The 27,158-nt window shown below is 48.8% G+C and overlaps 1 protein-coding gene and 1 long non-coding RNA gene across 6 annotated transcripts in view; one reads left to right on the top strand and one right to left on the bottom strand.

Moving 5' to 3' along the window:
• Positions 1–15,932, bottom strand: part of Rnf8 (ring finger protein 8) — a 34,524-nt gene extending 18,592 nt beyond the window's left edge. For all 3 annotated transcript variants that reach the window (XR_008219772.1, XM_052744478.1, XM_052744477.1), the window contains exons 1-4: positions 15,708–15,932; positions 11,074–11,202; positions 4,087–4,806; positions 1,960–2,019 (exon numbers count right to left, since the gene is read on the bottom strand). Coding sequence is in view for 2 of the 3 variants with exons in the window: in XM_052744478.1 (XP_052600438.1) it covers positions 1,960–2,019; positions 4,087–4,806; positions 11,074–11,202; positions 15,708–15,818 (1,020 nt within the window). In the remaining variant the exon portion in view is untranslated. The remainder of the gene's footprint in view (positions 1–1,959; positions 2,020–4,086; positions 4,807–11,073; positions 11,203–15,707) is intronic.
• Positions 15,933–15,995: 63 nt separating this feature from the next.
• On the top strand, positions 15,996–27,073 carry LOC128114461 (uncharacterized). 3 transcript variants are annotated; one of them, XR_008219774.1, is made up of 5 exons: positions 15,996–16,086; positions 18,133–18,521; positions 20,702–20,985; positions 21,703–21,859; positions 22,474–27,073. It is a non-coding gene; the product is annotated as an uncharacterized LOC128114461 (long non-coding RNA). The 3 variants fall into 3 exon arrangements; XR_008219773.1 differs by having other exon boundaries at positions 16,007–16,086; positions 18,130–18,521; XR_008219775.1 differs by having other exon boundaries at positions 16,037–16,086; positions 18,240–18,521.
• The last annotated feature ends 85 nt before the right edge of the window (positions 27,074–27,158 follow it).

Below are 27,158 nucleotides of genomic sequence, written 5' to 3'. Positions count from 1 at the left end.
TTAGAGCAGGTGAGCTGCCGGAACCACCAGGGAGCCGGTGATATACCTTCTGCATGGCAAACGCTGACCCTTCTAGGCGGCTCCAAACATCGAACAAAAGTTTAAGCCCTCCAAAGGAGGCAGTGAGATGGCTCGGCGGGAAAGGCATCTGTAGTGCAAACCTGGATGACCAAGCTGGATTCCGGAATCCACACGAGGAGAGACCCACTCCTGAAAGCTGTCCTCACACACTGTGGCACGTGAGCACCCAGATGTTGCTGTGGGATGGTCTGTATGTCAAATGTGTTGCTGATTGGTCAATGAATAAATCACTGATTGGCAGTGGCCAGGCAGGAAGTATAGGCGGGACTAACAGAGAGGAGAATTGAGAGAACAGGAAGCTGGGTGGGGAAGACACTGCCAGCCGCCATCAGGACAAGCAAGATGTAAAGTACCGGTAAGCCACAAGCCACGTGGCAAGGTATAGATTAATAAAAATGGATTAATTTAAGCTGTAAGAACAGTTAGCAAGAAGCCTGCCACGGCCATACAGTTTGAAACCAATATAAGTCTCTGTGTTTACTTGATCGGGTTTGAGCGGCTTGGGACTGGCGGGTGAGAGAGATTTGTCCTGACTGTGGGCCAGGCAGGAAAACTCTAGCAACAAGACGTGACTTTTTTTAATGTGCTGATTTATCTCTAAAGGTGTTTTTGTTTTTATGTTAGTGTGTTTGTATGAGTTTAAGCTACCTGTGTACGGGAACCCTGGGAGGCCAAAAGAGGGTGTCCAGTCTCTTGGAGCTAGAGTTACAAGAGGTTGTAAGCTGTCTAATATGCGTGCTGGCAACCAAACTCAGGTCTCCAGCCCCACACGTGAGTGCTTGTGTACATTTACACACTAAGTAAAAAATAAAAACAAACAAAATTTAAATACTCAAATGGGAACAATGCCTAACCTTTCACCCTATAAAGCAGATAAGCTCAAAAAATAAAATTCCAAAGATATAATTTTCACCTAATTATTTCCAAAGCTATTTGTGCACATCCCCACAAGGAAATCAGGCAGGCTCCTTCTCTCTCACATAACTTCTCACATAGCAGCGACAAGGCTGAGGCACAGGTCTGCAGTAAAGGAAGAGAAAGATGACCCTGAGCAGGTTTACACGCAAAGCTGCTGCTCACCGTGCTCAAGGAGGGCTAACCATCTCATGACCATGACTAACCTGCACCAAACTACTGGTCATAATCAAAGCCCAAAGACAAGCAAGGGTATTTTGTTGTTGTTTGCTTTTGAGACAGGGTCTCACTCTGTAGACCAGACTGTCCTGGGACTCAGAGATCGGACTGCCTCTGCCTCCAGGTGTTGGGATTAAAGGTGTGCGCTGCTACGTCCAGCTGGAAGATGTTTTAAAGATGTACAAGAGCACACAAAAGGCAGCCACGTAAAAGCAGCCACAGGGTTCAATGACACAAACCACAAGCTGTCTTTTAGGTGACTGGATGCCCTGAGTGTCACTCTTGTAGGTGGCTGCTTTTGCTTTAGACTGTACATCCTCAAACTGGCCTAGAATGCTTGACTGGAACATTCTTGAATGGTTTATGGATGCCACAGTCCAGGGATGGTGAGGTACAAAGGCCCTCAGGCCCAAGCCTTAGCTAACATCTCCCCTCTGCTACCTTTACTATTCTGGAAGTAGAGCCCCTATTCTAGAGAGCTTCCAAACTTCCTACAGGCTGTTTCGTCATCACCAGGGCGGCTTCTACTTGATGAAGACCTAAGTTTCCATGTGAGATCTAGTATGTATCTGTGAGGCTGCAAATCTCCAACCTGATGGTGTGAGCATCTGCCACCTGCTCTGCTTGCAGACTGGAGATCACAGAGCAGTGGACTCCGAGGCGGAGGCAGCTAGTGGCACGTGATGCCTGGCTGTTCCCCACTCCCAACTACCACGGCCTCTGAAGTGGGGGAGACTGGATTACCTCCTGCAGAGCCTGGACCAGCTGTTGCTTCAGATCCTCGTCCTGCTCTTTCTCCAAACCCTGAAAAGCCAAAACAAAAGGAAGGTTTGTTTCCCTGCAGTCCAGGGGGAGGGGACAAGGTCCCGAACACGCAGGTGTGACAGGAACAGCACGGGGCAGGGAGCAGGCAGAACCCATTTCACTTCAGGCTGTTGTCGGCAAAGATCTGAACTGCTGGCTGCTCGACCACTGCACACCGTGGGGCTGTCAGCCTCAAGCCAGCCGCTGAACAGCTCTGCAAACAGGGTGGACAGTCTCGGCTTCTTCGATCACCTGACACCACGCACTCAAATGGCTAAGACTGGGAAGTGAGGCACAGACACAACCCCCGCCTGGCCCCACCCCGGTGCCTGGCCCCCCACTGACCACCCTCTACAAGCCACTCTGCCCTCGCCTGGGCCTCTGCTGCCTTTCCCCTCCAGCAGCCATTGAAACCGTCACTCATCTGTGGCCAGCTTTGTCCACACAGCCTGTGTTCTTGCTGCCTTAAGAATTACCTACAGGTAGGGGATTTTTGAATCGTTCATAATTGAATGGGCAACCCTGAAAATCATTCTTCCAGTGTGCTAATGGGCAGCACATCTTGTCTCAACAAGATAAATTACTTAATGATTAAAAACAACACTAAGCATTTTAATCCAAGCAGAATTCTAAGTACAGTGTCAGGCAATATAGTGCTCCAAACACCAAGCATGAGGCCGGGGGCAACAGCTTCTGAAGTGGTGGCAGGCCAGGCTAGACCGAGGGCAGAGGGAGACACAGCTAACACAAAGAACTGGATATGCTTCTCGAAGTCACGCACACATGACGTGAAGAAATCGCTGAACCAGTCTCTTGTCTTTACCCTTCTGCCCCCGAGAAAGGACTTCGCAGCTGTCGCTTTAGCACACGGAGTAGCCTCGCATGTTAACCCCAGGCGTGCTCGATCGTTTCGGAACACACGATCCTTTAGAGAACTCTCTCAGTGAAGGTGTGATACCCTGAACAGCAGCAGATTCCCACCCTCTGTTAACTTCAGTTGTCTGGGTGGACACGGGAAGCAGAAGCTATGCACACCCACCGTGCATGCCCTGAAGGCACCTAGGTAAGCCATGGCTTTTGCTATTCCTATTCCTACCAGCTCGAGGAGATAGCAGAGATTCGAGGAGATAGCAGAGATTAGAATGAAATTTATAAACTCTTCCGAAATAAGCCAACACCACTACAGGCTGTTCCTTGCCCAGAGAGACCCAAGCAAGATAAAAACACCTTTCACCTCAGCTGTGACTGGTTCTTCCGGGTTCTAAGTCAACAACAGGGAATTCTTGACATTCACCATTACCTGAACGACTAGGGTGGGATTGACAAGGTTCCTGTCATCTGGGAACTGACATTTTAAGCAGGGACAGGCCAGCTCCAGCCTGAAGCTTTGGCAAGAGCCTGTCATCTAAGACGACGATCTGGAGACCAGGTAGGCTTGGGCCTACCTCCAGACCACTCAGATACTTCTTTTACCTTCTAGTAAAGGATGTAGCTTACCACCAGCCAGCTGTGTGCCCTTCCATGGCATTCTGATTGATCAAGACAGGAACAAAACCATCATCTCTGCTCCCCCCCGCCCCCCCCCCCCCGCCCCCCAACCCCGTTAGCTCGAGTTAATCTCACAGCCAACAAGCTGTCATGTACAAGCACAGTTAGCTCTGGGCTGTGACTTGGTTCTGGGCACACAGAGCAAAGAAATGAGTCCCAAGGACATTACGGTCTGTGGTACCCTAACCCTTACCCGGCTTCTCCCTGAATTATTCTTAGATCTCAAACACCTCAGATTTCAATCAGAGATCAGTCACATCCCAGCCGGCTTCTGCGTCACCTTACTCATCTTGATGCCCTCAATAACAAAGTTATTGAGGAAGACTGGAAGAGGCTGTCTGAGAGGCTCCTGACCCCATCAGTGTGCTGAAACCTTCATCTTCCCAAACCTGCACCTTGGTTTCTGCTCCCATCCTGTCTCCTACGCTTAGCATCTGGCCTGCTTCAGAGACAACTCTGGCCAGAAGTTCACCAAGTGCCTGCCCAGCTGAGGGCACCTCTGCCCGCCAGCTGTGGTACCTGGAGGTGATGCTGCTCCTCCTGGAAAGTCTTCTCCAGCTGCTCCACCCGCGCCTGCTGCTGAGCCTGCTCTGCATACAGCTGAGACTGTAGAGCTTGCAGCTCCTTCTCCATCCTCACGACTTTCTTCGAGCTCCCCTTCCGGGTCTGCCTCTTCACATTCAGAACAGCTATCTGCTTTTCCTGCATCTGGGTTTTCAGCTTCAGAATCCGGGACATGGTCACCTTAAACAGCTCTAAACTGCTCTGAGATGCTGAAGGGTTGGAGGCCTTCTGCTTCTTAGGGTAAAGTTCGATGACCTTTGGGAGAGCAGAGCAAGCGTGAGCCTCCAGAGAAGTCAACTTAGGACACGAGCATCCCAAGGGCTGACTGGCTGCTTCACCTTTCCCATGTAACTTCACCGGCTCAAGAGCTTTACAGGACAGTGCGGTGACTCTGCACTTGAGATCCGAGGGACCGTCAGCTGCAGGACTCTCTAATCCATCCAAACTCAACTTCCTTTTAGTTCTCAAGTCTTTATTTTTTTCCCCCGTCTGCTCATTCTTTGGGGCCAGGCAGGGAGACAGCCTCTCCCAGTCTTCCTCAATAACTTCGTATTCATACTCCGCATTCTCCTTATTTTCCAGTGGCACTCCAAGCTGGATATGGTCTCCCTTCTGGATGCAATAAACCTGTAATGGTGCCAGACGCTCTCTGTTCAGCCAAACACCATTCAGACTCTAGGGAAAAGAAAAGAAAAACAAAATAAGCTCATGATTTTCCTCCTCTTAATGGAATTTCTCTCCTGTTGCAACAAAACCTTCTGCCTTTTCAGAAGGAAAACCCTTGAGAACAAATGGAAATGAAAGGTTCATAAAGCACCATCTTTAGAAGGAGCACTGTGCACACAGTGCTTGGCTTTCTACCTATATTTCACATTCATGCCTCCACAGAGAACTGCCTGTGTAACAGGCAAGAATCACCTTCCTCAAAACACGCAGCGCACTAAAGAACACCAACTCAATCACTCTTATTGACCTCAACTCCAGGCAATGACTCCAGGATGGAAAGAATACAAACCCCAGGCAGGCTTAGTCAGGAGTCACCCGTTCCCACGTGGGCTCTCAACACAATCAATAAGCACAGCACTTCCCGGTGCACAAAAGCCAAGACTTTGTGCTAGGGGAGTCAGACTGTGGGTGGGACCTGAGCCAAGGATGGCCAGCGGCTGCTGGTCTACACGTCCTACAGGGTAGCAAACAGAACAGGAGCTCCAACCTGAGCTCACAGACCGACTTCAACACCTTGGACTTATCAGTTACGTGCCTTCAGCAACCCTACGTCACACCCGTGTGTCTCAGCCTTGTCTATAAGGTGGGGAAGTCTAGTCTCTATCCCACACTGTAAAATGCATAGCGCAACACTGCTTAGCTTCTTGTCTTAATGAAGCTACACTGTTAAGAGCATGGAGAGGGAGGGGGTGGAGCTCTGGGGTAAAAGCACATGAAGACCCAGTTCAATCCCCAACACTGAAGATGAAAACGATCAGCAATCTTGGTCAGACTGTGTGGGTTTGTGGGTGTCTCTATCACCTAACAGCTGAGTGACCCTGGGCAGGCTCGTCTGCTTTGGGGTTAGTTTCTGTGTCTGTAAAGATGATAATCTTTCTGGTGATCCTGTGTGATTTTAACATGTTAATGCACTTAGGGCAGTACCGGGCACAACGGATAGTCACTTCATTCTGTGCTCAACCTCTTACTGGGTAAAGACACCTAGGACAGAACAGACGAGAACAGTCTTAGCAGCTGTTTGTGGGAAGGGCAATGCAAGGCCACAACTGAGTACGGACTCGTAGGGCACAGTCTATAAAAGTGCCCGTGGAGATGGGATACTAAATGCAGATGACCATCCTAACATCAGCCAGAGCTCTAACAACACCGGTGAGCCTCTTAACTCTGGGGGAGAGGCCAGAGATTCAACTCACTTCTGAACTGAGACTAAGACTGACATTTATACCGTGCTTTTTAGTTTAGCAATCTGAAAAAAGTATTGGTCAATACTCTAAATGTCTTCAACAAAACACAATATGCAAATGCAAATGGATAAATCAAAAACGTACAGCTAGATGAATAATCACAAAGCGAACACCTCAGTGCTATTTATGACATGGCTTTAAAAAACACATCAGAGCATCCAAGAAACCAACCAGTCCCTCCTTCCCTCACAAGGGGACTAGTGCCCTGACGAAATAATTTCACCTGGTTCTGAACGTGATTTAAATGGCATCATATAAAACGTACTCTCACGTCTAACTTTCCTGCTGGTGTGTGTGTGTGTGTGTGTGTGTGTGTGTGTGTGTGTGTGTGTGCATGCACGCGTGTGTGTACGCATGTGTATGAGGCCAGAGAGCAGCACTGGTGTTTCCATCAGATGTCCACCATATTAGATGTGTGTTTATTCTGTCTATATGTCTGTCTGTGTGCCGTGTGTACACCTGGTGCCTATGGAGTTTAGAAGAGAGCATCAGACTCCTAGAATCAGAGCTGCGAACAGTTACGAGCCACCATGTGGGTGCTGGAAACTGAACCTGGGTCCTCCGCAAGAGCAGCCAGTGGTCTTAGCCACTGAGTCATCTCTCCAGCACCAGTCCACCTTACTGGGGCTTTTGTTTCGCTTTTTTGAGACAGGGTCTCACTGTGTAGCTCTGGCTGGCTTAGAACTTGCTTTGTAGACCAGACAGGGCTGAAGTTCACAGAGATCTGCCTGCCAGTGCTAGAATTAAAAGTATGCACCACTACACCGGACTTCCTCACTTTTTAAGAAAGATTTATTATTTTAAATTGTGTGTGTGTGTGTGTGTGTGTGTGTGTGTGTGTGTGCGCGCACGCGCATTTGAGTGTCAAGTACCCACAGAAGTCAGGGGACGTGGAGAGCTGGAGTCACAGGTGGTTGTGAAGCGCCTGAGGTGGGTCCTCTACAAGAGCAAGGTCTCTGATTGCTCAGAGCTCAGCAATCAGGCTAGCCTGACTAGCCAGTGAGCTCTAGGAACTCCACCTCTGCCCACCACCTCCCCAGCTCTGGAACTACTGCCACACACAGCTTCTTACATGGAGATTCGAAGTCAGGGCCTCAGGCCTGCCTGGCAATCTCCCTAGCCCATACTCTGTTTCTTTGGGATAGTCTGGCTACATAGCCAGGTTGGCATGGAATCTCCTGTTCTAGCCTCCCAAGTTCTGGGACTGTGGGCATATACACATGCCTGGCGACTTGCTGTGGAGCGTTTTCACTCAGTATTATGTCAATACATCGGTGTCCATTGTGGAAATACTCTTTGATACGTTCTATGTGGGTGGGCATTACGGACGTTTCCTAGAGACATTTGTTAATATATATGTGTTCAACTGAATGGGTTAGGTATTTTCAAAGAGGTTATGTCAGGTCACCTTCCCTCTAGAGCAGAAAGACACTGCACTTGTCCCTTATCCTTGCCGGCGCAGTCAGTCCCTTGTGGTTTGGATTTGCATCTCCCTGATCGTTGAGTTTGAACAACTTCTCACGGATAGTGAGTAGAATGTGTACACTCGTTTGTGATGTATCTGTCTTTAATCTGTTTCAGAAACCGGGTTATATCTGTCTTTTTAAAAGACAGATTTGAAGCTCTGTACATACACAGGCGTACTTCACCAGTTAGGTGCAGAGCAAACGCTTCCACTAGGGCTTGTCCTTTTCTTAACGGTATCTTTTCAAGAACAGAAGAAACCCTTAATTTATACTACCATCGAATATGTTTACCAACTGCCCTCCCCTTTGGTGAGAGCCGGGTTTCATGGCTGCTGCTCTGGGGACTCTCCTGTGGCTGCCTGCCAACCTGCTGTGGGAGCTCAGGGATGACAGACACTCAGTACCTCGGATGGCTTTCCAGGGGTTCAAGTCTTCGTGCTTGTGTGGCAAATGCTTTACCTACTGAACCATGTCCTTGGCCTATCATCAGAATTTTTTTTTTTTTTTTTTTTGGTTTTTCGAGACAGGGTTTCTCTGTGTAGCTTTGCGCCTTTCCTGGAACTCACTTGGTAGTCCAGGCTGGCCTCGAACTCACAGAGATCCGCCTGGCTCTGCCTCCCGAGTGCTGGGATTAAAGGCGTGCGCCACCACCGCCCGGCCAGAATTTTTTTATTTTAATTTATTTATTATGTATACAGCATGTTTGCCTGCAGGCCAGAAGAGGATGCCAGATCTCATTACAGATGGTTGTGAGCCACCATGTGGTTGCTGGGAATTGAACTCAAGACCTCTGGAAGAGCAGTCAGTGCTCTTAACTGCTGAGCCATCTCTCCAGCCCCTCATCAGAATTTTTAAGAAGTATGCCAGAGCTGGAGAGATGGCTCAGTGATTAAGAGCACTAGTTGCTCTGGCAGAGGATCCAGGTTCAATTCCCAGCACCTACAAGGAGGTTCACAACCATCTGTAATTCCAGTTCCAGGGAATCTGATGCCCTCCTCTGGCCTTCCCCAGGTACTGCATACATGTAGTGCACAGACATACACATAAAACAAAAACCAAGTACGCCAGATAAGGGCTAGAACAGCAAACAGAAGTCAGGGCACTCTAATGATGCTGATGTTAGCAGACCAAGAACTCCAAGCAGAGAGACTGAGCCACATAAAATACTCACAGGACTTGGGATGCCAGATTCTATATCACAAAGGTAGAAATCACCAAGTAGCAGGTGAGTTTGAGGCTGGCCTGCACTACATAAAAACAAGAGCCCATCTTAAAAACCTCCCCACTCCAGGGTCTACCTCCATTCAATCCTGGGGGCTTGTATCTTTGCACTTCAGGTGCTTCCTAATGCCTGGACTTCGTTACTTCCCATTAGACAGGTGACTTTAACCTTTATTTAAAGGGAACTAGGGGACGACTCAGCAGTCCAGACGCCTGCTCCTTTTCCAGAGAACCTAATAATGCGAGTCCCAGCACCCACAGGGCCATCTCACAACTGCCTGGAACTCCAGCTCTGGAGAACACAAACCGCTCCTCTGGCCTCAAGCACCTGTACACAAATGTGCATACAATACACACAGATACACATACATGTAAGTAATACAATAAAATAAATCTACAAACAAAAATTTAAAGTAGAAAAACCCTTTATTCAAAGTAAAATGTTTGTGAGAACACCAATAGCTAAACAGGATTTTTTGTTTTGTTTTAATTAATTTTCTTTTAAAAAGATTTATTTATTTATTTTGTATACATTGTTCTGTCTTCGTATATTCCTGCAGGCCAGAGGAGGGCACCAGATCTCATTACAGATGGTTGTGAGCCACCACGTGGTTGCTGGGAATTGAACTCAGGACCTCTGGAAGAGCTACTGATGCTCTTAACCTCTGAGCCATCTCTCCAGCCCTTGTCTTAATTAATTTTATTTTATGAGCATTAGTGTTTTGTCTGTGTGTATGCCTGTGTGAGGGCGTTGGGTCCCCTGGAACTGGAGTTACAGACAATTGTGAGCTGCCATGTGGGTGCTGGGAATTGAACCCGGGTCCTCCTGAAGAGCAGTCTAACTGAACTGCTCCTAACTGCTAAGCCATCTCTCCAGTCCCAAGCAGGTTTATTTTAAAGGTGTGCGTGCATATGTATGTGTGCGTGTGAGTTTATGTAGGGATGTGTGTGGAAGGGTTTTGGGTATATGTGGAGGTCTGTATGTGTGTGTGTATAAGGGTGAATGTGTATGTGTAGGTGTGTATGGGTGTGTGTAGGTGTGTGTGTGTAGGGGTGTTTGTGTGTGTGTGTGTGTGTGTGTGTGTGTGTGTAGGGGTGTTTGTGTGGGTGTGGGTGTGGGTGTGTGTAGGGGTGTGTGTGTGTGTGTAGGGCTTGCTCAAGGGAAGGAGCAGTACAGCAGCTCTCTCTCTCTGCCTCAGGTCTCCTGCCCTCCAGAAGCTTCGGCAGATTCCCAGGCTCTCTGCCTCCTTTCAAAGGGGCCAGTTTCCCCAGAAATATGGTCTCACTTTTGGAAAAGGAGCCACAGCTCCACTCCAGACACTCCCTTAGAAGTAGCGTTCACCCCAGGCCATCGGCAATCCTCTTGCACAGCCTAACTTCCTGCAACACAACTTCCTGCAGCACACGGAAGTGCTGCACCTGGGAAAGAGAACAGGGCATGGCTACACTTTTGAATATTAGAGAACTATCAGGTGTTAAGAACAGGAAAGTTTATGGGGCTGGAGAGATGGCTCAGAGGTTAAGAGCACTGGCTGTTCTTCCAGAGGTCCTGAGTTCAATTCCCAGCACCCACATGGTGGCTCACAACCTTCTATAATGAGATCTGGCGCCCTCTTCTGGCATGCAGGCAGAACACTCACTGTTTACATAATAAGTAAATAAATCTTAAAAAAAAAAGTATGCAAGAAAAGGAAATTTTTCTAGAATTAAATGTGCACTGGGAAGGCAGAGGCGGGTGGATCTCTGTGAATTCAAGGCCAGTCTGGTCTACAGAGCTAGTTCTGGGACACCCAGAGTTACACAGAGGAACCCTATCTCAAAAAACCAAAAAAAGGAAAGAAAAGGAAATTTTAAAATACCTAGTAGGGCTGGAGAGATGACTCCGTGGTTAAGAGCTTCCCATATACGGCTCAGTTCCCAGCACCCACACCGAGTGGTCACAACTGCTGTATCTCCAGGGCCAGAAGGATCTGGCTAGCCTCTGTGGGCACCTGCACTCACATTCACATACTGTCCCCTACCAAAGCACACATAAGTTACAATAATAATATAATGTTTAAAAACACATAAAACTCAGCCAGGCAGTGGTGGCTCACGCCTTTAATCCTAGCATTCAGGAGGCAGAGGCAGGCAGATCTCTGAGTTTGAGGACAGCCTGATCTACAGAGTGAGTTCCAGGACAGCCAAAGCTACACAGAAAACCCTGTCTCAAAAAACCAAATAAATAAATAAATAAAATGCATAAAACTCAATAGAAATCATTAGGCTTGTGTAAGCTCATGTACCTTGTTGTCCATAATTGTCCACTGTCCCTCGGGATTCTGCTTCAAAACACAGTGGTTTCGAGAAATCATCAGAGGGCATACCTTTGATATCAGTTGGTAAGTGACACCAAATCCTCGACCAATAGTCACCTGAAAGACAGAGGCAATGTAAGACACAGTCACTGTGCTAAAAAAGGGGGGTTCTTTACAATCAACCAGCAGCATACACAGGTCCTGACTTAGGAAAGCAGACACCTATGGAACCTCAATTTCTCATCTGCTGTCTGCCCCCACTCAGCTGTCACAGGGGGCCACCAGAGAGAAAAAGGCAAGAAGCTGTGGTAAGAGGAGAGCACTTAACCATGGAGGGCGGGAGAGATGGCTCGGTCTCTTCCAGAAGACCGGGTTTGTCTTCCCAGCAGCCACATGGTGGCTCAGAACCATCCATAATCCAGCTGCAGAGGATCTGATGCCCTTTTCTGGTAAATATCACCTCTCGCCCCGCCCCTCAGGCACCAGGCATGTATGTGTTGCACAGACATACATGCAGTCAAAACAATCATACACATAAAATAATAACTTAAAAAGATAAAAGAGTTAATATGAACACTCAGGCTAGCACAACCCTGAATGGTCACCAGTGAGACATCATTTCTTCCCTCACATTCCCGTCAATTCATCTTCCACACTGCCTTTATACATACTAAGACAGGCCTTGGACTTTGAAATGGCCAACTTAGCATCCTTTTCTCTGTAAATTCTTTCCGCTGGCCCTGGGTCTGCCCTGGGTACATCAGGAAATCTCCAATCTCCTTCTACACATAGCTGCCAAGTATCTCCCAAGTCACCATTCCTGGCCCTCTGTGTCCCAGCCACTTTACCTTACCTCCCTGAGTTAGAGTTTGTCACCGACAGTCTATGAGAGAACTCCTCATTCATTGTTACAGCTGTTATTTAAGACAAAGTCATGTATCGTTTTCCCAGCTCTAGGCATGGTTACTGTGTGCGGCACAGGCTTTCACAACGCGCACTCGAGGACGCTGCCGAGGTATCCCCGGTCTGAGAAATGACAACATTTCTCCATCTTCCCTCTTCCAAGGTTACTATGCTGTCTCTCTCTCTACCTGACTAGTTGGCAACTGTGGATCCCAATGCGGGACCTGACGCTGATTTCTGGTTATTTTCATCTTGTTAGTTCAGCCTAGCACACTGCCTTGTTAAGACTTTAACTTTTTAATCTGCCAGCCAGCCAGCCAGCCCCAACCTTCCTTCTAGCGTCCGTCTCCATGAAACTGATATGGTAGCTAATGTTGTATCTTCAGTCAAGACATAAGAAAGTAAAATAAAATAGGATTAGAGAGATGCTCAAAAGAGCTCATAACTCCAAATCCAGATTCAACGCCCTCTTCTGGCCCCTGCAGGCACCCATACACACGCGGGGTGCACACTCTGCAAAGTCTACCAACCAAATTCCTTGAGTCCTAGGCCCACTTACCCACAAGAACAGCTTGAGTTTCTGTAGAAGACAGAAACAAAGCTCAGATGCCCACATATCACACTTCCTGGTAGACCTAATCATAAACACATGAGGGAAAGAAGTGACACTCTTCTGAGATCCAGATCTTAAGTTTCCTGATTCTTTTCTGCGTCTAAGTATCTCTTAACTGGGCCCACCTGGGAGAAGAGAACTCCCTAAAGTTGTCCTGACCTCTACAAATACACCACAGCATACAGACAACCATCATATACACATACACAAATTTTTTGAAACGGAGAATGTCCAGGTCAGGTCTGAGGACTAGCGTGGTGATGGGGGACATTTAGGAATTGTCTACCATCCATAAGCACTGACAATTTCCAGATTTGGTAGCTGTTTTAGAGGAAGTATTCCATATTCTATTTGAGGGGAAACAGCCCGGCTGCCATCAGGGCAAACAGTACAGAAGACCAGAAGAGCACCTTGTTCTGGAACTGTCCCTGACTCTCTGTCACCCCCCTTCACTGCCCAGTCCTAGAGTCCACAATGGCTCTATTTCAGCACCACTGGTCGGTCACCTAAGAACTCTCCTGGGCACTGCTCCATTTACAACCCTGGAGCACACTGTTGTTGATATAAACGACCCCTTGTTCCTGCCCGTCTTCACTAGCCCCCACCTCCTCTGCAAGGCTCTGTCTCTGAAATAACCAGGAAGTACTCCAACCACTCCTTCCCCTTCCCAACCCCCAGATTCAAGAACACCAAGAGGAGAAAACAAGGCAAAGACACAGTTTTCCTTTACAGACCTGAAGTAGCTCGCCTGCAATAAATCTACTCATTTGTGCTTACACCAAAATCTCTAGACTGGTTTACCAAGTTTAAAGACACCCTTCAGGCAGATAAACTACTAAAGGACTCCCTTTGATACAATACGAGGATCCACCCATGTTTTATGATTTTACCTGTGAAAGCTGAACTTTGAGGGGAACTGGAAAGGCAGGGAACTATCCTGCCTCAGCTGCATTAGATGACGCCAGCACACCTGGAGCTAACCTGCCTCAGCTGTATTAGAGAGGCCAGCACACCTCCCCAAACCTGATGCAAACCCACGTGCACCATCATCTGAGAACCTCATCCTGGCTTCCATTCAAACTCTTCCTCCACTCTGCAGGCTATGCTCCAATTACTGCCGACAAGCCGACTCTGAGCATCACCAGGCAGGCTTCTCTTACACAGAGCCCCCCAAGGAGGGTCTTCAGCATCCTCTTGGTTTGCATGGGTCTCTCCCCATAGCTGTGATCCCACACAAGTCTATGGAACAGTACAGAACGTGTGGAGGAGTGCTCTCCAGGCCTCTCGCCCCTGCTACCCCACAGCTGCCAAGCGTTTCAGAAGTAATGGACTAGTTCCCCGACCTGAGTCTCAGTGAGTGAGTCAACACTTGATTAAGTTTCCCAGCAGGGTTGAGAGAGACTAGTGAATGAATGTTCAGGGATCAGATTAAGTAAAGCAGATGAAAAATTAAGCGGCTTTCTAATGCCCGCTAATTTAAAGCCGGACCTGCTCTGGAATATTGATAAACAAGCCACACCTTGGCCAACCCAGAAAGACGTCCTTCATTCTACAAATTCTCTTTCCCTGGTTCCAAGCCATAAACTCCAAGAGCAGAAACTATGTTTGTCCCTCAATTGAGAATATACAGCTTATCAAAAAAAAAAAAAATTCAACCCTACCAATTCAATGAGCTTAATTTACACGATGTCTATTATTGCGATGAAATGACATGACCAAAAAGCAGTTTGGGGAGGAAAGGGTTTATTCAGCTTACATTACATGTCCAGGTCACTGTTCATCATCAAAGGCAGTCAGGGCAGGAACTCAAACAGGAACCTAGAGGCAGGAGCTGATGGAGGCCACGGAGGGGTGCTGCTTACTGGGCGGCTCAGCCTGCTTTCTTACAGAACCCAGGACCACCAGGCCAGGGATGGTACCACCCACAGTGGGCTGTGCCCTCCCCACCCCTCCAGGCTTGCCTACAGCTGGATCTTTTTTTTTTTATGGTTTTTCGAGACAGGGTTTCTCTGTGTAGCTTTGGTGCCTGTCCTGGATCTCACTCTGTAGACCAAGCTGACCTCGAACTCACAGAGATCCACCTGCCTCTGCCTCCCGAGTGCTGGGATTAAAGGCATGCGCCGCCACCACCACCCCGCTTACAGCGGGATCTTATGTTGGCATTTTCTCAGTTAAAATTCCCTCCTTTCATATAACTCGTTTGTGTGTCAAGTTGACCAGCACTCAGTACTGCGCTTTCCAAAGCCCAAGGGGCTCTGAATAACAAGCGCGTACCTGACCCAGTTCTCTGTACAGAGCGGACTGCAAGGAGGCGGCCCACCCTGGGCTTTTCCGGGACCAAATCCTAGCACCGCCTTCCCACTTATAACTGTGCCTCCCTTTTTTGTTTTTCAGTTTTGCGTTGATGGAGCCGAACTCTACAGAACAGCAGGCAGAGTGCTTGCCTTCCGAGTACGAAGCCCTGGGTTCGACCCCCAGCACCAGCCCTTTAAGCCTGCATTATCAAACACTGTAAGCAGTTTCTGGAGAGAATCGCTGCCTGTCCCTGCCCCACGTCGAGGGTGCAATCGTGGCTCACCCCAACGCGCCACTTCTCGGGGATGGAATGGAAGACTTTTATTTTTTTCCGATTTAAAGTTGGTGGATTTTAGGTGAGCCACCTTTTTTAAACTCGTGATCACCCTCAAAATCAACTCCAGAGAGTACACGCCCTCCGCGGCCATCCGGACGGGTGCGCCATCATTCTCGGGGTCAGTGGGGGACGCCTCGGCCTCAGTTTCCCCGTGTGACTTGGGTCATCGCAAGGCTGGCTCTGAGAGACCCTAACGGGGACCGTGCCTACTCTCGGAGGGCCCCGCGTCCGTTACGGCGGCTCTGGCACGGGGCCTCGCTCCCGCGCAGCCACCCACCAGCCCGGGGCCTCTCAAGCCACGGCCTCGCCTGGCCTCGCGGCCCGGTCCCGCCAGCCCCCGGAGGCGGCCCAACCCCGCGGCCGCCCCGGGTGCCTCCCCGCCAGCCGGGTCGGCGGGGCGCCGCTCCTCTCAGCCTCCCCGCTCCCGCAGCTCTCCCCCCCCCCCCCCACCCCAGGCCGCTCGCCCTCCCTCACCTCACTCGCAGCCTCCAGCTGCAACCACTCGCGGTCCATCCCCAGCCGCCGCAAGCACCAGCTCCGGCCGGCCGCGAGCTGCCCCGAGACCAAGGGGTCGGGCTCGCCCATCGCCCGCTCGGCACCGGGGCGGCGCTCAGCAACGAGCCGCGCTCCAGCCCCGGTGCCAGCCGCCTCCGGGGCTCCCGTCCCGCACCATAACTCAACCACAGACAGAAGCAATCGCCCGGGAACCGAGTCGATGCGAACGCCCCGCCCGCCGCTGGGGCTGGGAAGGCGGGCAGCGCGCGCGTGCGCAGCGGGAAGTCAGGGGCCGCGGGCCGGAAGGGCGGGGAGGTGTGGGCCGGGAGAGCTGACCCAACGCCCCTGGCGGAGGGAGGTCAGTGATCGGAGAGGGAGGTCGGGGATGGAAAGTTCCAGGGCAGTCCAAAACCTTGCACAGTAAATAATAATAGGCCCTGGAGGATGGCCCCGCGAGTAAAGTCGCCTGCCTGCAGCCAAGCCCGGCGACTTTACTGGTCCGATCCTCAGGCTTCCCCTACCTGGTGGGTGGAGAGAAATCCGACCCTTCGGATTGGCCTCTGACCGCCACTTGGGCACCACGGCGGGTTTGTGTGTATACACAAATACTTAAAAACTATAGTAAATAATGAAAATAAGAAACACTACCGCTTTCCTTGGGTTCGTGGGTCTAACGTGACTCTATCTCCCACAGCCTAATACCTTCCCTTCCTTGCTCTCCAAAGCCACCACCACCCCAGGTCTAGCAGCTACGAACCCGAACCTGTAATTTCCACCCCGCCCTTTTTTCTTTAGCAGGGTGTGGTGGAGGAGGTAGAAACAGAAAGATGAATTCTAGGCCAGCCTTGGCTACACAGTGTGTTCAAAGCTAGCCTGGGATAGGGCGACACGCGCACACACACACACACACACACACACACACACACACACACACACACAAACAGACAAACATTCCTTTATAACTACATTCTGATGATGCCTATAGCCTACTTTGGGTTTGGGGTGAAGATAGAACCCAGGGCCAAGAGGATGACAAGAAGGATGTACTCTGTAGCTAAATTATCCCTCTGCCCCTTACAGCCCGCTTTGGAGGAACTTTTAAAACTCTGTTCATTTTAAAGTTGGTTCGGTCTGTTCCTATTTAGCATCTATTTTTTGCATGACCTCCTTTTGTTACTGAGTTTTAAAAAATTATAGCAGGCAAATCGATAGAGACAGCACACAGGTACCTGGGGCTACGCGTGTGAGAGGGCAGATTGAATGCAAATGGACTTGAAGGAGCAGGGGAGAGGCTGCTATTTACAATGTTCTAAAAGTAGATTGCATTCAAATTGAGAGCTGCACAAGCGTGCATACTTACTAGTGTTGTGGAACAACCTTTTTGTACACTGTGAAGGTGTGTCACTCTGATTGGTTTAATAAAAAGCTGAACAGCCAATAGCTAGGCAGGATTTCCAGGCCCAGAGGATGCTGGGAAGAGGAAGGTGGACACAGAGCAAGCAGGATGGGCAGTACAGAGATGAGGTAATAAACTCACGAGGCGGAAAGTAAATGAACAGAAATGGGTTACTTTAAATACAAGTGCTATGGTTGGAGAGATGGCTCAGAGGTTAAGAGCACCGGCTGCTCTTCCAGAGGTCCTGAGTTCAATTCCCAGCAATCACATGGTGGCTCACAACCATCTGTAATGAGATCTGGTGCCCTCTTCTGGTGTGTAGGCATATATGCAGGCAGAACAGCGTATACATAATAAATAAATCTTAAGATAAATAAAATAAATAAATATAAGAGCTAGTTAGAAACAAGCCTAAGCTCTCAGCCGAGCTTTCATAATAAGTAGTTGTTATTATATTATTATTATAAGTAAATAATAAGATAAATAATTTATGGAGGAGCCTATGATCCCACTGAAAAATCCAGCTACATTAGAGGTTGTTGACATGAACACTTCCGTCCGATGACTTCAGCAGTATGGAATTATCCTCAAAGTGATTAACAGTTAAGAGTGCTTGCTGCTCTTCCAGAGGACCAGAGTTACATTCCCAGCATCCACTTTGGGCAGCTCACAACCTGGGACTCCAGCTCCAGGGAATCTGGCACCCTCTTCAGGCCTCTGAGGGTGCCTGCATTCAAGTGTATAAAGACACAATCAGCCAACTGTGGTCTGTGGTGGCTGGTGGCGCATGCCTTTTAATCCCAGCACTTGGGTGGCTGAGGCAGGCAGATCTCTGTGAGTTCAAGGCTAGTCTGCTCTACAAAGTGAGTTCCAGGACAGTCAGGGCTGTTACACATTTGAAACTCTGTCTCAAACAAAAAACAAACCAACAAAAAATACACACAGGCACACATATACACATAATTTAAAATACAATCTTTAAAATCTCATTTTTTTTTTTTAAAGCAGTGATTTCCAACTCTGGTCTTTTCCATCTCCATCCCCTGATCCCTTGCTGGAATGCCGGAATATGAAATTGAAGCTATTACTGACAGTGTGTGTACCATGGCCTTCAGGGGTACGTGGTTGTGGAGCACAGCCATGGGTGATCGCGGTATCTGTGAAGGCCGGCTCAGATGCCCTTCAGATAGATACCAAGCTCCATGTGTGCCGAAAGTCCCTGGGCAAAACTGCAAAACTGGTGCTGGGATCCGGCTGCGTGGGGAAAGGCGTGTGCCGCAGAAGCGTGAGGACCTGAGACTGAACCCCTAGAACCCACGTGAAAGCCTTGTTCCTGTGGAGACGGGAACCCCTGGAAGCTCGAGGAGGTCGACAAGAAAAGGTCTGACGGTGGACAGGTGAGGAGTGACACCAGAGGTTGTCCTCTGATCTCCACACGCATTGGCGCCCCCTCCCCCCCCCCCCACACAAATAAATTAACAGCAGAGGCAGCTTGAGTTGAAAGGAACCCTTTCTCAAAAAATATATTTTTTATATATATATTTGTATATATATTGAAAGACCCCCACCAAAGGCCCAGACACAGTTCCCCCAGAAACCCAAAAGAGCTGGGGGAAGAGATATCTTAAAAATAAACAGAACTGAGTCAGTTCCCCCTTCCTGGAGAGGGTAAAGTCAGGTGTTTTCAAAAGAACAAAGTCAGGATGTCTGATGGTAACCGATTAACCACAAGATGCCCCCTCTCCAGAGATAACATGACCAGACCCTGGAGATGGTTGTAAAACTCCTGACAGGGCAAACAGATAAGCTGAAATAAGACGAAGTCCAGGCCCAGGAAAAACTGGACCAATCAAGGATGGACCCCTCTAAGAAATTTTATGGGTTTTGCCTATAAAAACTAACTTCCCCAAGAAAGAGTAACTCCTCCTGCCTCACTGCGCTGAGGCCAGTGATGCTTGAGATGAGTTCCCTGTCGAGACTTGTAATGGAAATAAACCTTGCTATTGCATTCTGAACATCTTTGGTCTCCAGTGGTCTCTTTGGGGGGTCCTAATCTGGGCAGAACTATATATATATAAAATAGGACCTGCCAGATGGGTCAGTAGGTGAATGCCACCCAGCCTGATGACCTAAGTTTGACCCCCAGGACCAACGTAAGAGAGAACTCCTGCAAACTGTCCTCTGACCTCCACACTCATGCCCGACCCCATATAGACATAATTAATAAATAAATGTAAAGTGTTTCATGAATAAAATAAATTGCAGTTTATTTACATACACTACACCTTATGCATATTCTTTCCTATACACTCATTACACATATTTATTATTTCTTTGTGTGTAGGGACACATGTAGATGTCAGAGGATGACTAACAGGATGTGTGTTCCAGGGACTGAACTCAGGCCATCAGCTTTGGTAGAAAGCACCTTTACCACTGAGCCACCTTGCCAACCCTCTCCTATACTCTGAACCAGTGGTTCTCAACCTTCCTAATGCTTCAACCAGACCCTTTAATACAGTTCCTCATGTTGTGATGACCCCCAACCATAAAATTATTTTTGTTGCTACTTTGTAACTGTCATTTTGCTACTGTTATAAACCTGAATGTAAACATCTGTATTTTCCAATGGTCTTAGGTGACCCCTGTGAAAGGTTGAGAGCTGCAGCTCTAAACCATCGCTCTACAATCCCTAACACAACGTATATGCTATGTAAGCAGTCGTTCTAACTACATGGTTGAGGGAACAAGGAGTAGGAAAAAGTGTACGTGTTCCATATAAGCACAGTTTGGTTTTCAAGTTTTCAGTCAGTGGTTGGCTAGATCCACAAGTGAAAACAGACCCATAGAGAAGGCCAGCTGTTTGTGGCAGGACTCCTGGTTGGTGGACAAGGAGAGGAAAAGTATCGGCTCAGGACCCCCCGAGACCAAGCTCTCAGCACAAAGATTTATCTGCCCTTGTATTTTCAAGACAAGCCATCTTTGTAGCCCTCCGTTAGCTGCCGTCCCTCTCGCCGCCGAGACCCAAGTTGCCAATGCCCCACCTCCCCTACTGACTGCTTGTTCCTTTAACCATTGAGGTCCCCCATTGGTAACCAAAGCTAAGTTTTCTCAACCTGTCCGAAGCAACCCCCAAAACCTGTTACAGACAGTTTGCCAAGAGCCTTTCCAATCATCCATGTTCCTAAAACACCTCAATTTCAGAACCCACCTAAACACCCCAGGAAAAACTATTCCAATGTAACGGAAGCCTCTCAAATTCTCCCCAACACAACCAGAGACTGCTTTCAGATAGAGGTTGTTCCCCCAATTAACCTGATATAGCCAATCTAAATGTTCCTGGCTCCTCTCAAGAACTCTCAAACAGACTTCAGGTAAGTTCTCCTGCCAACCAACAGCCTAAGTTTTCCTGGCTACTGCCTATTCCTAAGTGGGCTCTCTCCCCCTTTCACTGGTTCCCATTTCTCTAGTCTCAACACTCTTTCCAACTCCAGGACCATGAACCTAAGAGTTTCAAATGTAATCCAAGATAAAATATTTTCTTCTAAACTGCTTCACTTCACATCTGTCCCAACAGATTTCAAATCAACTACAGACTGCTCCAGTAACTCCAGCGCCAGCCTCAGCTGTCCTCTTGGAATCTACATCCTGGTCCAGCCTCACAGATGACACCTCCCTAGCCTCAGATGGTCCCGCAGAACCTGGACATCAACGGACACAGCATGTTCTTCCTGGCCTTGATCAACAACTCAGCCTCCTTGGGTCCCCTTAACAACAACAGTCCAGTGCCAGCAGGAAGCAGCCAGAGAGAATTGACACCCACTTACCCAACACCCAGACCCCCAATAATAAAACAAAAAGGTGGGAATGAAGGGACACTAGCCCGCTCCAGCATATGGCTCTGGCAGGCCTCACCCTCCGTGGCCCCCACCCCCCATTCCCTCTGCCTTGGTAAAAACCATTAGATTACATTCCTAAAGCTAGCCACCAGGGTCCGGTTCCTTATTTGGCCACTTCCTCCTCCTGAGGCTGACTACCACGGTCCAACTGTCAAAGTATTGAAATCCAGCATCAAAAGCACCTTTTGGCTCAACTAATTAACATGCCCAGTTAAAATGAAGCACCTGTCCTAACACAGGGGTTCCCCTTGTACCTTTATAAACTGCCATTTTCCTATGCGCCCTGTCTGTGTGTCTCCTCTATTCCGGGACAGGTACCCTGCCCCCTCTCCCTTGTCCCTCTCCTTCTCCCTCGTCCTCTGTCTCCGGTCTTGGTTTCTTATTCCCTGCCCTCCATCTCTCAGTGGCAAATAAATCTCTTTTGTGCTGAGAACTTGGCCTTGGGTGTCCTGAGCCAATGTTTCCTTTCAGATAACCTTCCCTTAAGCCAAACCCCAACTACTTCCTGCTTATATCCCTCACAGGGCTCGGTGGACTCTTCTGTAGCCAGAATGTAAACCTGGGGAGGATGCAGAAGACACGCCTGCTTAACCACCATCCCCAAAGTGGCGGGCATTCCTGCTGCTCATATTTCTTAAGACTTATTTTATTATTTATTTATGTGTGTGCATGTGTGCAGGTACCTACCGAGGCCAGAAGAAGGTGTCAGATCCTCCGGAGCTGGAGTTATAATTGGTTGTGAGCCACCCCAACATGGATGCTGGGAAAGGAAGTCAAGCCATCTTCAAAAGCAGTTGTGCCCTTAACCACCGAGCCAGCTGCCAGAGCTCTTTAAAGTAAGTTTTATTACTTTTTTTTTATTTTTTAAAGATTATGTACACAGTGTTCTATCTGCATGCACCCCTGCCCGCCAGAAGAGGGCACCAGATCTCATTCTAGATGGTTGTGAGCCACCATGTGGTTGCTGGGAATTGAACTCAGGACCTCTGGAAGAACAGCCAGTGCTCTTAACCTCTGAGCCATCTCTCCAGCCCTAAAGTAAGTTTTATGGTTATTTCTTGTGTGTGTGTGCACATGTGCTCATGCTACAAGATGCAGGAGGAAGTCAGGAGTAGTTCTCTCCCTCCACTGTGGCGATTCCAGGGGTCAGGTTTGGCAGCAGGCACCTTGACCTCACCAACTACTCTCTCCAGCCTGAAGCTGCTGTTGTTGTTTATGTGGATGGGTGTTATGCCTGCATGTATGTCTGTGCACCAAGTGCATGCCTGATGCCCACCGAAGCCAGAAGAGGTCCTTAGATCCCCTGGAACTGGAGTTCCAGGGTCATGAGCCATCAGGTGGGTGCTGGGAACCAAACCCAGGTCCTCTGGAGGATCAGCCAGTGCTCTTAATTGATGAGCCATCTCTCCAGCCCGCTGAAGTTGGTTTTTGTTTTTCTTTTTCTGTGTAGGTAGAGAGGTGGTCCCTACGTGACCAGCTCCCTGGACTGCAGCATAGTGAGGTACACCGAATGCAGAACCAGGCTGCGTGAGTTCAAATCCTAACCCTGCCATTTACTGTAAGAGCGGAGGAAGCTATTTGACGGCTCCAAGCCTCAGTTTCCCCAATGTAAGAGGAGAGTGATGATAACAATAGCACTCACTTATGAAGCTGTTTGGAAGATAAATTCTTGTCAGACAGATGTTACTGGTCCTGGGTGAATATCTGCTCATATTTGATATGATCATCATCTCTGATCATCAATACTGTTGAGGGAGACTGGAGTCTCAGTTTCTGCAGTGACCACTTCCTGTTCCCATGTTGTATTTTCACTTTTGTTTTATTTATACTAAATTATTGTTGTTGTTGTTGTTGTTATTGTTGTTGCTGAGGATGAACCCAGAGTCTTGTGCATTCTAGCCAAGTCTTGGCCACTGAGCCGCACCCCAAACCCTCGCCTATGATATTTCTGCTCTCTGTTATCCAAGAGACATAAAAATAAGGTGTTTCTCTCTAAGTTGGTAAAGTTAGAAAGAAGAGATTCCTTCAGCGTAGACTTTATCCATAAGCCATGTCCAAGCAAGAATGTCTTTGAAAAACCTAAAGCCAACAGCTCCCTTTGTGAGCAGGAGCCGATCCACGGTGGGCTGCAGCTCCGCTAATGATGGGAAGTGTGGTTTCCCTGAATGGGGTTCAGGGGAGCTAAGACACGGGCTTTTTCAGTCTTGAAAGGCTGAGCTGGGCGGAAAGGAGTCTTGATGTAGCTTGTGAAGCCGAGTCCTGCTGTCTTCCCTGTTCCCTCCTCTCCCACAGGCCGGCTTGACAAGGCAAGTCTGTGTTCCTCTATCCTAGAGCTAGAGCTTTGTGGAGACTGCAGGGTGACTCAGGGCGAGGTCCTCCTCCGGCCCCCAGGATGAGCCAGCATAGTGTGTCTGGTGGGAGCAGGGGCTGGGACTGAGGGCCCTACACTCTAGAGGGTTCTACCTTTTATATAACTCCTTTATTCATCCACTCTAAAGCCCCCTACCCCCAAATGTAAGATTCGAGCTGAAATGTCAGAAATACAATCTGATGGTTCCTTTCCAAGGCGGCCCCAACCTGCTACAATTGGATAGAAAACACCAGACCCCTGCGAATGCTTGCTAGTCCAGCTATTCCTCTACTTAGACTCTGTTAAGCCAGACCCCCCACCCCGACTCCACCCAACCTGGAAGCGTGGAGTGGAAAACTACCAACACCCAGGCTCGCCTACCAGGTCACGTTCCCGACAAGCTTGAAAACGAACAGGCGGCGAGATGCGGAGATGAACCCACTCACAATTGCTGCTGAGAAAAAGAAACTGTGACAAGTTAGGACCTGAATGACACAAAAGATTGTCCCTCCTGATTCCTCAGTTATGGGAGGAGGGAAGAAGGGGTGCAGTGCTCAGCAGTGCACCTGCCGCTCTGTAGGGACGACACCCTGCAAAGCCAGGCTAAACTGCCTGCTCTGTCTACACTCCGTCTCCGGTGCTCTTACTACGAGGGGAGGATCAATGCTTCTCAGATGGAAGGAGTCAGGAAAGGATGCTTTGGTTTCAAGAGGGAACTGGTTTATTTATTTACTTACTTTGAGACTGTGATTAGAGTCTCACGTAACTCAAGCTTGCCTTCAATCTCCGTATGTAGCTGAGGATGATAGCCTTGAACTTCTGACCTTCCAGCCTCCTTCTTCCTGAGTGCTGGGATTACAGGTACGTGCCAACCACCACATCTGGTTTATACATTGCTGGGGTTTGTGCATGGTAGGTAGGCATCCTACCAACTGAACCTCGAGAGGAAAATGCCTTAGGAAACCAGAGGGAGATGGGGGTGGCAGGTGGGGCGGTGTGCATCTGCTTCGGACAACTTGTGTACTAAATGCTGTTTTATGTAAACAGAGCTGTATGATATTTCTGACTCCTTTAATCAAGCTTATTTTGTAAGTACTTATAATGAGTCATCAAGTATCTTACATTCTGGAGGTTATCTGTGATCAGTAATTAAGGTGGATATTTTGGAAGTACTCAAAATCAGTTCAGTAGATTACCCCATTTCTTTTCCATCTGGAGCCTGGCTGACACATCCATCAGCTTGCCAAGGATCAGCTTCAAGCTCAAGTATTTATTGCACATCTGATTTTATTAAGGAAGCAAGGGATGGGGAGCAGTGGGAACGCAAAATCAGGAATACCGCCTTGTTTTCCTCTCCTTTGGTGTGAGTTTCTGGCTGCTTATTTTGCAAGTGATAGAGAGTTATGGATGTCAAATGTAGGCCTGGGATGATTTATGATAGTTGGCTATTTGGGGACTATAGAAATCACTGGGGGGGGGGAGATGGTATTTATGCAGCATATACAAATCCTTGGGTTTGATCCCCAGTACTAAGGTGGGAGGCTAGAGAGGAGGAAAGAAGGAAAAGAGAAAATAGAGGCGGGAGAAGGAAGGAAGGAAAGAAAAAAAAAGAAGTATGACTGTAAATAATGGTGCACCTTTAATCCCAGCACTTGGGAGGCAGAGAAAGACAGAGCTGTGTGAGTTCGAGGCCAGCCTGGTCTACACAGAGAGTCTCAGGCCAGCCAGGGCTACATAGTGAGATGCCGTCTCAAGAAAACAAAGAGAGGAGGCTGGAGAGTGGCCTGGCACCTCCTTCCCAGGGGTGGAAGGAGAAGAGAGAGGAGGAAAGAGCAGAGAGCTGACACAAGGTTAGTACAGAGCCAGGGAAGAGAACCTGCAGGCCTTGGCTGCCACAAGAGTTCCAGAGCCTTCAAGGTCAAGTATCCCAGGGTCCAGGGCAAGGGCTGTAACACTGGCTGCTTCTATTCCAATATCTGAGGCTACAAAGGGCTGTTATATTAGAGAGTGCTTCCAGAGGCCAAAAAAGGGTGCCAGATCCCCTAGAGCTGGAATTCCAGGCAGGTATGAGCTGCCTGATGTGGGTCCTGGGAATGAAACACACTGGTCCTCCAAGATAAGCAAGCACTCTTAACAGACTCAACTATGTGCCATCTTGACTACGAAGACACAGAGCAGGAGTAATTCTTCCAATCAACTTCAGAACAGTATGCCCTAAGCCCTGAGCTACCCACTTGGGGATGCTGTGTGAAGCAGGAAATGCTCGTCTTGTACAAGCCGCTCATTTTGGCTCCTTTCACACACAGACAAATTTATTCATAACACAGAGCTCCTAATGACAGCAACAGACTCTCAAGTGGCGTCTAGGTAGGAATCTGGGGTAGAGACATAATTCCAGTGTATCCTTTGTAGATGAAAATACAGGCCGAGAACTCGCCAGAGATTATTTCACAGTGACGATCCCAAGAACAAAGCAACGCAGAGCTGGAGAGGTGGCTCAGGGGGTTAAGAGTGCTTATTGCAGCTGGGCGGTGGTGGCAGAGGCTGGCGGATCTCTGTGAGTTCGAGGCCAGCCTGGTCTACAGATGAGTTTCAGGACAGCCAGGACTACACAGAGAAACTGTCTCAAAAAACAAACAAACAAACAAAGAGTGCTCATTGCTCTTCCACTGGACCCAAGTTCACCTCCCAGCACCCACCCTGGAAGGCTCCAAAGTGCCTGTAATCTCTGCTCCAGGGGATCCAGTGCCCTTTTTTCGCCTCAGAGGACACTTTATACATGTGGCGCACACACACATAAAAGTGAATACAAATTTACAAGAGTGAAGCAATGGCCCGTTACCAACAAGTCTTAATGAATGGCCGTCAGCAGTCAATGAGGGACAGTGTCGGTCCCACACACCTCAATCTCTACAGTGTCTTGGAGACACTAACCAGGCAAACCATGAGGAAGCATGACCCGGCTGCTGCTGGCCTTGGTTCTGGACTAGTTTCCTCTATGAACAATGATGCTGTCAGCTGGGCATGGACACATGACTGTAATCTCAGCATTTGGGATGCTGAGACAGGAGGATCAAGAGTTCAAAGCCATCCTCAGCTAGTTAGTGGGTTTGAGGCCAGGCTGGGTTACGAAAGACCCTGTCTCAGCCAAAACTGAGCGATGAAAGTATTAAGCCAGCTCTTTCCACCCATTACTAGCCAGGCCTGGCCCTGCTCAGCGTCTCCGATCAGATGGGATCGAGTGAGTTCTTGTGGTAGGGCTGCAGGCTCACCCTGGCTCTCCCGAGCCTTTCCTCCAGCAGGAAGTCCTAGTTCATTCTCTTACCTCCTTTCTGACGTATGCTCCTTCGGACATGAGAAATAATCCACGTAAGGGCGTTGTCACGGTGCTGGCATGTGACCACGTGAGACCAGGAGCTAGGCCAGACACCAGCTGAGGATACTCACTTTGCAGCCTCTTGCCCAGAGTAGGGGCTCAGCCTCTGCTGATGTCCTCTGGGAATGCTGCTTGTCCTATACGAGGCTCAGGCCCATTTCTCTGTAAAGACTGTGTGTGTGTGTGTGTGTGTGTGTGTGTGTGTGTGTGTGTGTGTGTGTGTGTGTGTGTGGACATGAGGACAGTGCCTGCAGAAGACAGTGGCAGGTCCCCGGGGGCTGGAGCTACAGGCAGCTGTGACTCACCTGAGGTGGGTGTTGGGAAGAGCAGGCGGCACTCTTAACCACTGACCACTTCGAGCCCTCCCCACCCCAGTCTACAGGCACCAGCAAGAAAGACCCAGGAAAAG

The sequence above is a fragment of the Peromyscus californicus genome, unplaced genomic scaffold, assembly GCF_007827085.1.
Source record: "Peromyscus californicus insignis strain IS unplaced genomic scaffold, ASM782708v3 Scaffold_19__1_contigs__length_69161282, whole genome shotgun sequence".
In the NCBI taxonomy this organism is placed as follows: Eukaryota; Metazoa; Chordata; class Mammalia; order Rodentia; family Cricetidae; genus Peromyscus; species Peromyscus californicus.
The sequence above is the reverse complement of the archived record's forward strand: the minus strand, read 5'-3'. Positions and strand labels throughout refer to the sequence as shown.